This window comes from Pteropus vampyrus, unplaced genomic scaffold, assembly GCF_000151845.1.
Source record: "Pteropus vampyrus isolate Shadow unplaced genomic scaffold, Pvam_2.0 Scaffold125, whole genome shotgun sequence".
Classification (NCBI taxonomy): Eukaryota; Metazoa; Chordata; class Mammalia; order Chiroptera; family Pteropodidae; genus Pteropus; species Pteropus vampyrus.
In genome coordinates, this window is record NW_011888906.1 from 2,406,631 (window position 1) to 2,420,430 (window position 13,800).

The window sequence follows — 13,800 nt, forward strand, 5'->3', positions numbered from 1 at the left end:
ATTATCTTCTTGGCTTTTTCATGTCTGTTACCTCAGCCTTAGTCAAACCTTTTTCTTTCCCTCATAAATGGAGGTATAATTTATATGTGGTGAAAGAATATTGTGACAATTGTGTACACATCCATGTAACCCAAACTCCAAATAAGATACAGAATATTTTCATCACTCTAGAAAGTTTCCTTGTGTCTCTTTACAGTTAATTCCCAGCTGCTTTTAGAATCAGGCAAACCTTTGCTTCTGTTTCTGCATTTTATAATAAAGTCATCGGGCTCTATTCAGAGTTCTGTAAATGCAGACTAAGGATCCAGAAAGGTCCTGCGCTGAGAAGTGAGGTGTTCTGGAAGTCACATAGGACTTAGTGTCGCCCCTGTGAAGCGGACACACTCATCCACCACTCAGGTCATGAGGCTTAAGTGGGCAACATCAGTGTATTTATTATAGTACCTGGCACACAGAATAGACACCTATTAAAGGGAAAGGGAAAAAACATCATCTCTACTTGTTGCGGTTCTTGACTCTCATAAGATACAGGAAACTAGCTCATGTTTCTTGTTTCAGGGTTATCTACAATGAAGTTATACAAACCTCCAAGTATTATATGAGAGATGTGACAGCTATTGAATCTGCTTGGCTACTGGAGCTGGCTCCACACTTTTATCAACAAGGAACGGTAGGAATGAACAGAGCCCATTTCCCAAAACTGCCTGTTAGCCTGCTTCTTTGTAATCTAAAATGTGCATTTATTCTCCAGTTCAGTGCTGAAATTTGTGCCCCTCAGCAGTGCATCGCCATTACCATACCCCCAGACCGTTCTGGGTAAAAGCACTATACCATTTGCTCACAGTGGAGTACATTGAAAAATAAATCCCTCCAACCCATAAGACAAAAAAGAGACTATCTTCAGCTCTTTCTTTCTCTGCTCTTTTAAACCACTTCCAAAGAAATTATGTCACATTTTGGACCATGGTCACAAGGAGTGGCACGCATATTCTCTGATGGGCTGGCCTTGGAAGGCCATGAACAGGTGTGCAAGCTTGAACCCAGGGTGCTTTAAACCCAGTGGCAGGTGATGCTGAGCACCAGCATCGCCCTGTGTACACTCTCACCTTCCACAGCAGGCCCAGCCGAAGGGCCGTAAGGGCGCTGACCCTGGTAGGACAGCCATAGTTTTATGTTCTTCATTTTTACAAAAGAGTGGTCCATTTGTTTCAAAAAAAGAAAAAGACATACATTCTTCTAGCAAGGTTTTTAACTGAACGGTGGTTATAATATTTGGAAGGCTGGCTGGCAAGTAAATCAGAGTTCACAAACTTCTTGGCTAAATAGAGCCCAAAGCCTCATTCTGTTTGGTCTGCAGTGTGTTTTTCATTGGAGTGTTTAGTCCAGTTACATTTCATGAATTATTGATATGGTTAGATTTAAGTCTATCATCTTGCTCTTTGCTACCTGTTTGTCCAATTTAGTCTTTGCTCCTTTTTTCCCCCTTTTTACTGTCTGCTTTTGAATTAATCACGTATTGTTTAGTACTCCATAGTGTCTCTTCTGGTGGCTTTTTATACGTCTTGGTTTATTTTTTGTGGCTGCTCTAGGGATGATATATGCATCCTTAACTCATGACAATCAACCTTGAATTGGTGTCACACTACTTAGCTTATAATGTAAGAAACGTACAACAGTATATTTCATTTCCCCCATCCCATTCTTTGTTTTTTTGCTGTCATTTATTTTATTTGTACATATGTTATTATGTATATGTTTGTTAATATGTTATTTCTACATATGGCTTATTTCTATGTATGTTGTATGTATTACTCTTTCTACATATTTTATTTCTACATATATCATATTTTACTTCTACATTTTATTTCTACATATATTTTATTTCCACAATAATTGTTTTTGTTTTAAACAGTCGTCTTTTAAAGAAACTGAGAAGCAACAAAAAAATAATTTCTATTTCCCACTGTCTGTCATTTCTGTCATCTTCATCCCTCTGTGTAGATCCCAGTCTCTATCCTCTCAGCATTCATTTATCTGAAAATCTTTATTTCATCTTCGTTTTTGAAAAGTATATTTTCTGTATACGAAATTCTAGGTTGAAAGGTCTTTGTTTGGTTGGTTTTTGCATTTTAGCACTTTAAAGAGTTTATTCCATCGCCATCTGGTTGGAATTGTGTCTGTGAGAAGCCAGCGGTAATTTTTATTGTTGCTCCTCTGTATGTAATGTGTCTTTTTTCTTTTGTGGCTGCTTTTAAGATTTTTGTCTTTCTTTTTTTTTTTCAGCAGATTAACCTGTATTATGTGCTTTTCTTTGTGTTTTTCCTGTTTGGGGTTCTTTGAGCTTATTGGATCTGTGGGCTGATGTTTCTTTTTATCACATTTGGTGAATTTAGGATCATTATTTGAAAAAAAAAATTTTTCTGCTTAAGTATTTCTGTTCTCTTTCTGGAACTCTAGTTACTTACATGTTCAAGCATTTGATATTGTCCTACATGTCACTGAGGCTCTGGTCTTTTTTTCCTGTGCTTCAATTTAGATAGTTTCTCATACCTGTCTTTGAGTTCACTGGTTAATTCTTCCGCAGTGTCCAATTTGATATTAAGCCCATCCAGAGAATATTTTATTTGTGTTTTCCATTGTTGTACTTTCCTTCGGTTCTTCTTTAATTTATTATTTCTCTGTTTAGTCTCCTTGTATTTACTCATCGTGTCCATCTTTTTCTTTAAATCTTTGAACTTGTTTTATATTAGCTGTTTTAAAGGGCTTGTCTATTAATTGCACATCTCAGGCATTTTTTAGTCTACTTTATCTTTTGTTTTTCCTCTTTATGGGTCTCATGTTTCTGCTTCTCTTGTCTAGTAATTTGTTGTTTATGTTGGATAGTATAAATGCTGTGTTGTAGAGAGTATGGATTTTATTGTCTTTTTCTTTAGAGAACGTTGAGATTTTTTCTCCTAGACAGTTAATAATGGCGGATTAGTTTAATTTCACTGAAGTTTGATTTTAGTTTTTAATAGGGCAGAGCTAGAGTAGCCATACGCCTAAGACATCATGACCTTTTTGATGTCTCATATGAATGCGTAGGGTGTTCAATGAGGTCTTTGCTCTCTAGCTGGCTAGAGTTCTGGTGTCTCCAGTACTGTGCAGACCTTCAGAATCTACATATCGGCTCACAACCGCCAATCACTTTTCTCTGCCGGCCTTATGGAGTCTTGGCCTACACGTGTGCAGCTTAGTATTCAGCCAGAGACTTAAGGGTAGCCCTCTGTGGATTTCTGGAACTGCTTCTTTCTTATGACCTTTCCTGAGAATTCCAGCTGTCTCAGGCACCCGGAATGCTGATCTGTTTCCTCTGCCTAGCAATACTGTTGTTCTCTGTTTAGGATTTACTTCCAAGCTCTCTTTGGAGAGCCAGGCAGAGACCTGGGATGAATATAGAGCTCACCTTGAGTATTTCCTTTCTCTCAAGGATTGCAGCCCTCCGCTATATATTGCCCAATGCCTGAAAACAGTTGCTTCAGATATTTTATCTAGTTTTACCATTACTTACCACAGAAGGGAAAGTCCAAAACCTGTAACATCATCAGGGTCATAACCAGACTGAAATATTTTCAAACCAAAATTAAGATTGATTGGTGCATTTAAAAATTGAGAGATTTCACATTAAATATAGGTTTCAGGTTTCTCTTGAATCTGCTGACACTGGGCCTAAGTTTCTGCTTGGCAGCAATCAGTAGGGACTGAGGGAGGATTGACATTCTCCATGTGCTGTGGACCTACTTCACCTTTTTCTTTCACTCATTCAGCTCCTGGAAACATCTGAGTTGTGACCTTATAAATAGGACAATCTTCTCATCCCTCCCCGCCTCAGCAATGTCAAGGGCAATTGCCCTTTTTAAATCTTATAATATTTAAATCTTATCTAATCAAACAAAAAACATTTCACACCTATATAGTTCTTCACATATCCTCATACAGATATTTCAGCTGGAAATGAAATCAGCTGCAAGGACCGATAAAAATGCAGAGTGTGTTGTCTCTGCTGTGTTGGGCCGATAAGAATAAACCTAAAGTGAAAGAAAATCTTTTCCTTCAAAACCTCTCAGGTGGAAATCTGCAGACTTCCCAAGTCCAAGAGAAGCAAACTAGGTGTTGAGAAGACCGGTGCTATTGTAAAAGTGGTTGTTAAAGTAATCAGATGCAAGCAGTTAGAGAAGGAGAAGCCCAGAGTTGTCTTGGGTTCATTTAGACTCTCGGGGAATAGAATTAACCTAGAATCTGAGTCATTTACCTTTCTCAGCTCAAAATGACAGGTTCTTTAGGTCAAACTCACAAAGTTAAACAGCAAATAGCCCTAGAAGTTTGAAGAAAATGACAGCTCCAAATTTCTGCATTTGCCTCTTCTTTCCAAATACCTAGTTTTCAGCTCATCAGCTCCAGTCTGATCACTGCCTGTGATCAGGATGTTTTTTAGAGGACTTTAGAAATCACCTGGTAGAACACCTTCATTATGCAGGCGGGGGGCCTGGAATTCCCCAAGAACCTTAGCCCCTACTTGGCTAAACAGTCCAAAGGTACTTCTATTAACCGGTCCAAAATGAACTGATTTCGCCAAGAGCCCCGCAGATCTCCAGTGGCTGCCCATGTAGACTAGCTGGTTTTTTGTTGAACACAGTGTAGCACCTCATGACTGTTCAGGGCCCACAGATCATCCCCGGGTCTATTTCTGGCGCCTTTGGTGACTTTCCATTACTGTTGTTTTTCAGTGTCGCTCTCATCCTATAAAGAGGCCTGAAATGGTCCATAGTTGGCTTTGTTTATACTCAACATTCTTCCCAGAAATGAACACCAAAAATGGTTATGATGCCTTCCTCACCCATTCCCAAGCTTAGGCTGTGGGTGTCTAACATCAGTTGTAGGGGTCACATCAGGTGAAGTACAGCGAGGAAAGAATTTAGGGAAATTCAGCAAGACTCACAGCTGTGGAGGAGAACAAGGTGACCTTTTCAGAGATTTGCCTTTCAGTTCTTAAACTTTTCTTCCTGTTTCTCAGAGATATCTTCGGAATGTGGGGAAACCCCTCCTAACCAGGGCCTTTGCAAGAACCTGTACTGTCCTTTCTCAGGCGTCAGCACTTAGAAAGTGACCTCTTACAGCTTGTTTAGACTCATGTCCTGTCCACTCTGTCATCTCTTATGTCATGCTTGGTGGTATATTGTGTCTTCTTCTGCACCCTGTGTTCTTTGAGGGCCTGCAGTTCTCTGTCAGCCACGGAGGTTGCTGTCTCGAGGCCTGTGGGCGTGCTAAGAAGTGGGGATCGGCAGGCCTGCTCCACGGGCAGTCGGGGCCGGAATTCCTCATGCAAGCGTTCCAGCACGTGTTAGGGCAACGAGCCTTAGGTGTTTCTTGGTTGTCTATGATCATTAAGGGAGCACCGCAGTTGATGAACAGAAGTCCTGTATGAAAAGCTTATATTTACATACTCTGCCATTCATGCACCTTTTAGTATTTCTAGCACTTCGGCCTTACTTTAAAGAATGGTTGTCTCCCACAGTCCTGTTATCTGATGCCCGTGATTATAATGTTATTTATACTGGCAGAGAGTGACATTTCTGAAAGAAAAATGTGTCACTAGGAGGTATTCTTTCCCCCAACTGGCACTCGCAAGGGATTCCGTGAGGGCCGGGGCCATGAGCAAAGGCACCTGCATGCTGAGACGCTCGGTGAAATGATGAATCTCCTCGTTCCTAAGGGGTGGCTACTTTTGCTTGACCATCCTCAAGAAACGCATAGAAACTTGAGGTGATGTCCAGCCTGGCTGAGCCCAGCCCCCTGAGCACAGGTGTTTGGCTACAGTGCTGTCCGTGGGCTGGGGCAGAGGGAGAGCAGTGTCTTGTTGACAGCTTCTCACAGAGCCCCATGTGACGGGGTTGGGTCTTGACGGGCTGGGCCTCGGGCTACTGTGGCTTATGGCTTACCGCGGGCCCATTTCCTTGGTTGGTCACCTGGGCTTTTTCCCTGTAGACCATTACCTGAGGGGCACAGCATTTACAGAGACGCTGTAGACCAGATGGAAGCTTTGATTTGGTCATTCATATGGGAATTGCGTTCAAGTTTGGTTTCTTTGTCTAACCAACTCCAGTTATGATGTTTTTTCTCTTCTCTTGCAGCACCTGTCCCTAAAAGCCAAAAGGGCCAAAGTCCAAGACCAGTGAGCGGAGCTGGGCTGCAGCTGCAGGGACTGCTTGGTGCCCTGTGCTCCATGCTGCTGCCCCCCAGCCCTGGTGGGAGCGCGAGCTGGCACTGGCTCGTGTGGAACCTTCAGCTGCTCTGGCATGGGCCGCAGCCCGTTCCTTAGCCCCTTCTTCCCACTCCCCTCAGCGTTTGCATTCCTTGCTGGGATCCCAGAGGCGTTTGTGCGTGGGCAGGCATCCTGCTGCGCTGCCCCCCGGGCAGAGCGGAAGTTGGCTGGTCCTCGCTCTTTGCTCACTCGGCACCCTCACCGACCCAGCACGCCACTTCCGGCAGGCACACAGGCCCGGCCCAGCTTTATGGGGAACGAGGAGGAGAGTCATCCACTGAGGATGAAGCACCATGTAGGGTGGGCAGAGCGATTGCGGGCTGGCTTTGCTTTCCCTGGCAGGGCCTCGGCTGAGTCGATCAGTGAAGTCCGCTTCCAGGTGTGAGTAAGCGTGCATCTCTCTATGAAGGGATGAGACCCCGGCAACACTGTGATTTCTGCCAAAATCACTGAGGGGTGTGCGTGGTGGGCACAGGGGCTCCCAAACCAAGCAGTTTCTGTTTTCCCTCTGCCCACGTCCCTGTTTATCTGTGGCCAGAAGACTTGCTTGATGATCAACAGAGAGGACTCGTGCACACTGTTCTTCATTCGCAAAGGGTTTCTTATTTCACAAGTGGGCTTAGCTTTCTCCCCGGACGATGCCGTATCCTGAGGCCACCAGCTGAGCACTAGTGGAAGTTCAACCCCATCGGGGACCCTCTGGAGTGGGAATTCACAACAGTTGAGAGGCTCTCCACTTCTGTAGCTCAGGAACATAACTCGTGTATTTGTTTTTGTTTGCTGGGTTCTTGTGACGACCTGCGGGGCAGCGCTTCCAGCCGGCACTGGTTTCATTGCTGCCCCAGGCTTCTTTGCTGTGGTGTTTGCGTTTCAGCTCATGACCGTCCCCAGTTTCTTTCCCCTTCCTGTTTCAATGTCATTTATTTTAAAAAACACATAGCTTGAAAATTTATTTTTGTACTGATCTTAGTTTGGATGTACCACTTTTGGCACCAAACGTTTGTCATTTTTATTTCCATTTTGTAAACATGTAAATAATAGTGATAACTTGTTGATAGTAAACCTTTATACCTAAAAGTAAATGTATTCCCTCCCATCCTGGTTCTCGTGGTCTGTATTTTAAGATGGTCCACTTAAGTCTTCCGAGTGAGAGTCTGACAGCTGTGGCATACAGCACCTTCTGGGGTCACACAGACAAGGGAAGCCCCATCAAGCAAGGTGATGTGACCAGATGCCCGCAAGACCTTACCAGAGCAACCACAGGACGTTGTTTAAATGCGGTCCCAAAGACTTGCTGATTCTTGCCAGCTTCTGGTGGGATCTTCTTATAGCGAAGTCAGAAGAAGTCAAATTGAGGGCCAGGGCTGGTCTTCATAAGCTTCTCTTGGGGTGGAAGGAGGACAGGGTGTAGGATCCATCCCTCTGCGTGAGACTGCAGATCCAAAATGAGAGACCAAACCAACGGTCTGGCGTGCAGACTGCAGAGAACACGGTGTCGCTGGCCACCTCTACCTGTGCGTGCCTGATCCTGAGCACATCTGCCCCTGCACTCACCTCTCGGAGGCCCCCTGCCCCACTCAGGTTGAGCTTTGGCTTTGTACTAGGTTAGTTTGCATCCCATAGTGAGCGGAGAGGGCCCTTTACTGTCAGGCCTGCCGCTGCGAAGTCACCGCCTTGACGTGTATCTGAAGAACCACACCACCTCGTCAGGACTGCCATCCCTGCCTGGCTGAGAGGGCCCACGGCCAGCAGGGCCTGACTGCCTAGCAGTTCACAGGACCTCGACCTCAAGTAGTTCCACCAGAATTAGTCCCCTAAGGCTCCACACAGGTTTTCAAATATTATTAGTGAGATCTTCCAACATTGCAGAGTCTTCTTTCTGAAGCCAGATGTCTGGTGAGAGGTGGGGTTTGTGCTGGAGGATTTAGTGGAGGTGGTGGGTCCCATGGACCCCGAGATGGCAGCTCTCTGTGCTGGCGATTCGTGCCCTGCTGGTTCTTCCCTGCAGCTTGTCTTCCTGAGGGTTGGACAGCGCCATCACAAGGAGTCTCCTGGGCCAGCCAGTGGTCTTGTTGGCCACTCAGCAATTGGTAGTCAAGCACCTGGGCTGTATGCGTGGCACAGGGATAGGTGTGGAGAAGTTTGACGATGGGCGCCTGGATAAGTGGACCCGCACAGAGGTAGGGTGACGAGCGTGACAGAGTGGCGAGAGGTGGCAGAGACCAGAGCAGTATCCAAAAGGGGCTTTCTCACGACGTGACTGTTATGAATGTATAGATGGTGCTCATGTTCTCCTGCCCTGAGTGTCGCCTCCCAGCCCAGCATTTCACTTTGGCTGTGAACTTGGGAGACTTGCACAGTCACCCACCTCCACACTCCTGGCCACTGTTGTCCTGGCTTAGGCACAGCCTGCAGCCAGCAGTGCTTTCACTTAGTGGCCTAGGTGCTGCCGTTCGTTCTCGGTTCCCTGGCGTTCTGTCCCTGTTCTCAGCTCTGCTTTGCACGATTCAGTGCGGATGGCTTCTGTCGGTCATTTCATAGGGCCAAGCAGTGGAGGGCACAAGGCCGAGGCATCTAAATCTGGACGACCCCAAGACCCCATCTTGGAGCTATTGCACCAGACCTGTGGTAGCAGGACCTGGGGGTCTACAGTTTGAAAAGCTCTGGACCATAGGATGCTAATGTGGTGACTTGGGAATCACTGGTAAAGGAGACAGGACATCAGGACCAGAGAGGAAGGTGAGCCACCAGCTGGGAGTTCAGGAGGAGCATCAGGTTTGAGTGACAGTTGATAAATTTGTTTTTGCACAGATCATACCCTAGCACATGTCTAGATGCCACCCCAAGCCCACTCTCCTGTTCTCCCAAAGCACTGTGATCAGTGGGATTGTACTTCAACTCGAGGCAGGTCCCAGAGGGCACTAATGTCAGCCCACAGGGAGTCTCCCCGACTACCCTGTCAAAATGAGCATTGAACGTGTAATAATGAGCATTTCATGAAACTCAAAGTTATTCTATATAAAGACCATCCTTTCTTTTTGGGGGTACGAAAATGTTCTAAAAAATGATGGGCGTTTTAGGAAAAGGTTTTCCTTAGAAAAACAAAATACCAATAATCTTACATCAGTCTCCAAAACCAACTGAAAACAATAACAAAAAAAACTAGTAGATGAAATTCCAAAGTCTGGGGACCACTAGGTCATGGGCTAAGTGGACTGTGTAGGCTGGCTGGCCACATCAGCACGAAGCACCATTGCTCTGGAAAAAGGGGTCTGCCTTGCCAAGAAGCCGAATTTCAAGTGAACTTCGGGAGCAGCTGGGGGACTACCTGTCTTTATATAATTGGAAGGGTTCCAATTGGCAGGACTCAGCCCTCATATCCCTTACTTCGCCTTTAGATGATATCAGATATTTCTCACTCTCCAATGACTCATCTGGATTTCTTCTCAGCCTTCTAACTTGTGCTATAACAGGATGATGGAACTCTGCATTTCCTGTCAGTTTAATTTTTTTTTTTCCTGTAATTGACACCAGAAATAGTCAAATCATTTCGGATACAGGTGGCCACTGGGTGAGTAGCTTGAGTCTGTATGGCAGGTCTCCTGGAGAGGGCTCGTCCCTGAGTCCTCACAGTTATTGTTCCCTCTGGCAATATCATGTTCTGCCATCTCTGGCGAATCACGGATATGTTACCAGGTGCACTCTTGGGTGGTATTGAACTTGCTCGAACAAGCTGTCTCCTTGTCTGCCAAAGAGATTCCCAATGCATCATTTTTCCCTGACCCTGTGGCCTTCAACCCCTACTTATGGCTTCTCCTTGCAGTGAGCAAGCCAAGGAGGCTAAGAGTTTCATCAGGGAGTGGGTGTGGGGACGAGGGGCTCAGAGATGATACCCAGAGTTTCCATAGCCAGGTGAAGGTCAAGCACAGGCTTGCCCACTGCTCACTTCCCGGGCAGTGGCTCTGAATACAAAGATGCTGGCCAGGCTCTTCAGTGGCCCCAGGCTGATGGGATAAACCCTGACATGATCTAGAGGTAGCCAAGGCTCCTTCCTACCTCTGGCCTGCTGCATCTGCACTCCAGGTGGCCGTGAAGGCAGGACTGGGCTGATGAGGACTTACAGGTCTGCCCTACACTTGGATTATTCTAGCCTTTTCCTCTCCATTCCCACTTGCTTTGTTTACTGTCTTGAAGTACAGTTGGATTGACTTAGTATCTGCTGTTACCATGTTTACTTTTACCTCTTTGCTTTTTTGTTTCTAACTTGTGAGTGTAATTTATTCCTTTAATTTTTACCTCTCTGACTTCTGCATTATTTCCCCTTTTTACCATGAAGTTGCTTCCTTTTTATACACTTTTAAAAAGTATTTTTACCTTAACATTTATTTTAACTTCTTGGTCTTTCTTACACTCTGCTTATCTGTTTCTACTTTTATTTTGTACTTTTAGATACAAAAAAAAATCTCAGTTTTTTTTGTTCTATAAATATTTTGTCTCATCATTTTCAATTTCTCATTTTCATCTGTTCGTTTTAAACTCACCTTAACAATTTACCTCCCATTTCATTTTACTTCCATTACTCCCCTTCTTCTGTATTTTAATATGCTTGATTTGTTTTTGGAGTTGGCAAAAGGCCTAACTGTGGGTGTGGGAGCTGAGAGAAGGTATTTGCAATGGTCAAAACCGACAAAGGATTAATTGTCGAGAATGTACAATGAGCTCCCACAAATCAACAACAAAAAGACAATCCCAATAGAAAAAAAAATGAGCAAAGGGAACAAACACATTAGAGAAGCAGACCCCAAAGTCTACCACGCCTGTGAAGAGATGTTTTAGAGAAACGCGAACTAAAGCCACAATAAGATATCACTCTGCACCCATCAGATTAGCAAAAATTGCAAAGGTGAGTGATGCCAAATGTTGGCAGGGATTTGGGGACCTCAGTGCTCTGCTGGTGTGGCCATCCTGGAGAGCAACCTGGCACAACTCATCAGATGAAGTATGTGCATGCTTCACTACCCAGAAATTCCATGTCTAGGTAAATGTTCCCAACAAAATTCTCACCTGAGTCCATAAGGGGATGTGTATGAGGATGCTCACCCAGTGCGGTTGTGATGGGAGGGGTGGAGTAATATCTGTCACCGGGAAAATGTACAGGGAAAATTCTTTGGATGCCGCCATGGAGTATGACAGCAGTTTCAAACTACAGACAATATCCAACCTGGACCTTAAAAATAGCTGAGTGAGAAAAGTAAGAAGCAGTGAGATGCAACAGTATCATTTATAAACATTAAAAATATGTGCACAGAAGAAGCAATACATTTGCAAAAACATGTACAAACCAAAAGATGCACAAAATAAGGGTTGCCTGGAGCGGGTAGAGGGAGGATGGGAGTGAGGACTGAGGATAAGAGAAAATTAATAACAAAATGGAATGGATGGAGGAGCCTTGGGTGTTCATCTGTAAGTCACCTGGATTTTAGGACATTTATTCTTTCTTATTCAAGATTTCAGACAGGTTTACCTGTGGCCCCAGGGGGGTATGTGAGATTGACCACACTTAACGTGTCCTGATCTCCGTGGGCCTGCTGCTGGCCTCCCAGCTCATCTCCCTGCAGGAACCACTTTTATCCTGGATGTGAAATGTCTTAATGCTTGCCTTCCCCATCACAGCGTGTTCACACATAGATATGTATTCTTGTCGTGATGCCCTTTTTACTAACATTTAATCTACAAACCCCACGGTGGAGTTATTTTCACCAGCAATCGGAAAGCGTGCAACAGCAGCCAGCCTTGTGTGACCAACACGGAGTGATAGGCATGCAACCCTGTGGTCCCTTTCAGCAGAGGCAAAAAAAGTCACAAGTCTTCCCCAAATATATGACTAGATAGACTGTCGGAATGGACAGTGGCTTGGGGGATTTATCGGGGCATAGCTCATCCACATTTCCAAGACAGGAACTCATAGGACAGATTACGTCATTGTGAGTCCTTCCTGCTGATCATCCTTAACATGGAATTTATGTTCTTTCTCAACCCGTAGGGACCATTGTTCTTTTACTTGAGCTCATAGCACTGTGCTTCCAGAACCTTCTTGCCATCCGTACTGGCCTGGATCATTATGAGGCTAAAAAGAACAGGATATGTCATGGCTTTGAAAATCTTTGATCTTTTATCAGCCAAGGAGCCTGTGATCTCAACTGTGTTTGCGGCCTCGCCCTACGAATCCTGCTCTCCCTATTGTTGGCTGGCTGGTCATTGAGAACCTGTTTAATTGGCACTGGTGTCTGGTTTTCCGAGAAGTGCCTCGTAGCGGGGAGAAATCTGGGCCAGGTTAGTGAGGCACCATGCAAATTGGAAGAGGCCACCAGGGAACTTAGTAAATTTAAGTCTTACTCTAAACTTTTTGTTGCTTGGATAAAGAGTATTACAAATCACCCTGGCTTGGGCTGCAGCCTTAGAAGGAGGGCAGATTCTGGAACAGTTTCCTGTCCCAGTAGTGGATGGGGTCATGAACACCCAGCTTCTGGGGAAACAGGACAGATTTCCTGTTCTCAGGTTTATACACCAAAGTCAGCTCTCCCAGACTGTGACGATGCCTGGCCCAGTTATGAGTGGGCCTGATGGAGGAAAATTTTTACATTTGAATTTTGCCTATTGATTCACCCATTGGTCCAGCTAGAATTAGGATTAAAGTTCCCTGCATTCCCACAGCTCTCCTGACTGTTCTGGTTTGTGCCCAGATGGGATTTTGATGCCCATCGGGTGCCAAGAATAACTCTTGCAGGCCACACGGATGCACATCAGTGGCAACACGCCTGGGTGTCTCCTGAGTGATGGGGACAAGAGCACCGAAATCTGAGAAGACCCAGATTTAAAAACAAAAACCAAAAAGCTTTTATTGAAGTATAATTTACATGTAAGAAATGCATACATTTTAACTGGATAGTTCAATGAGTTTTGACAAGTATATACACCGCAAAGGACCACCAAAATCAAGTATGAAACATTTCCATCCAAAAACTTCTTTCATCATCTTCTCTAGGCACCCTCCACCCCCAGCCTCAGACATCACTATTCTGATTTCTGTCCCTATAAAGTGGTTTTGCCTTTTCTAGAATTTCACATAAATGGAATCATCATTCAGAATATCCTCTTTCCATGTCTGGAGAAAACCTGGGTTCGAGCCCCCATCCCATCGTTAGATAAATTTGTAACCTTTGGCAAGATACAATTTTTGTATTCACCTCAATTTCCTTACCTGTAAAATGAGGATAATAATAACGACATTCATTCTTTCGAGTCTGTGCTGGTGCTGAAGTTCACCCCACTGTGTCTCAGAAGGCCCCCTTCTGCTCCTCCCTCCACACCTCTCCTAGCCGCGTGGGTGCCATGACTGACCCCCTCCAAGGAGGACCTGTCTTATTAAAATGAGAAATATGAGGACACCCTAGGAAAGGACAGGATGCAGTGATGAGGGGCCCCCATGTGGGCAGAGG

General features: G+C 44.9%; 1 protein-coding gene across 1 annotated transcript in view; it reads left to right on the forward strand.

Moving 5' to 3' along the window:
• Positions 1-7,402, forward strand: part of DHX35 (DEAH-box helicase 35) — a 69,492-nt gene extending 62,090 nt beyond the window's left edge. Inside the window, exons 21-22 of the mRNA XM_011366607.2 lie at positions 559-670; positions 6,171-7,402. Coding sequence (XP_011364909.1) covers positions 559-670; positions 6,171-6,215 — 157 coding nt within the window. The 3' untranslated portion in view covers positions 6,216-7,402. The remainder of the gene's footprint in view (positions 1-558; positions 671-6,170) is intronic.
• The last annotated feature ends 6,398 nt before the right edge of the window (positions 7,403-13,800 follow it).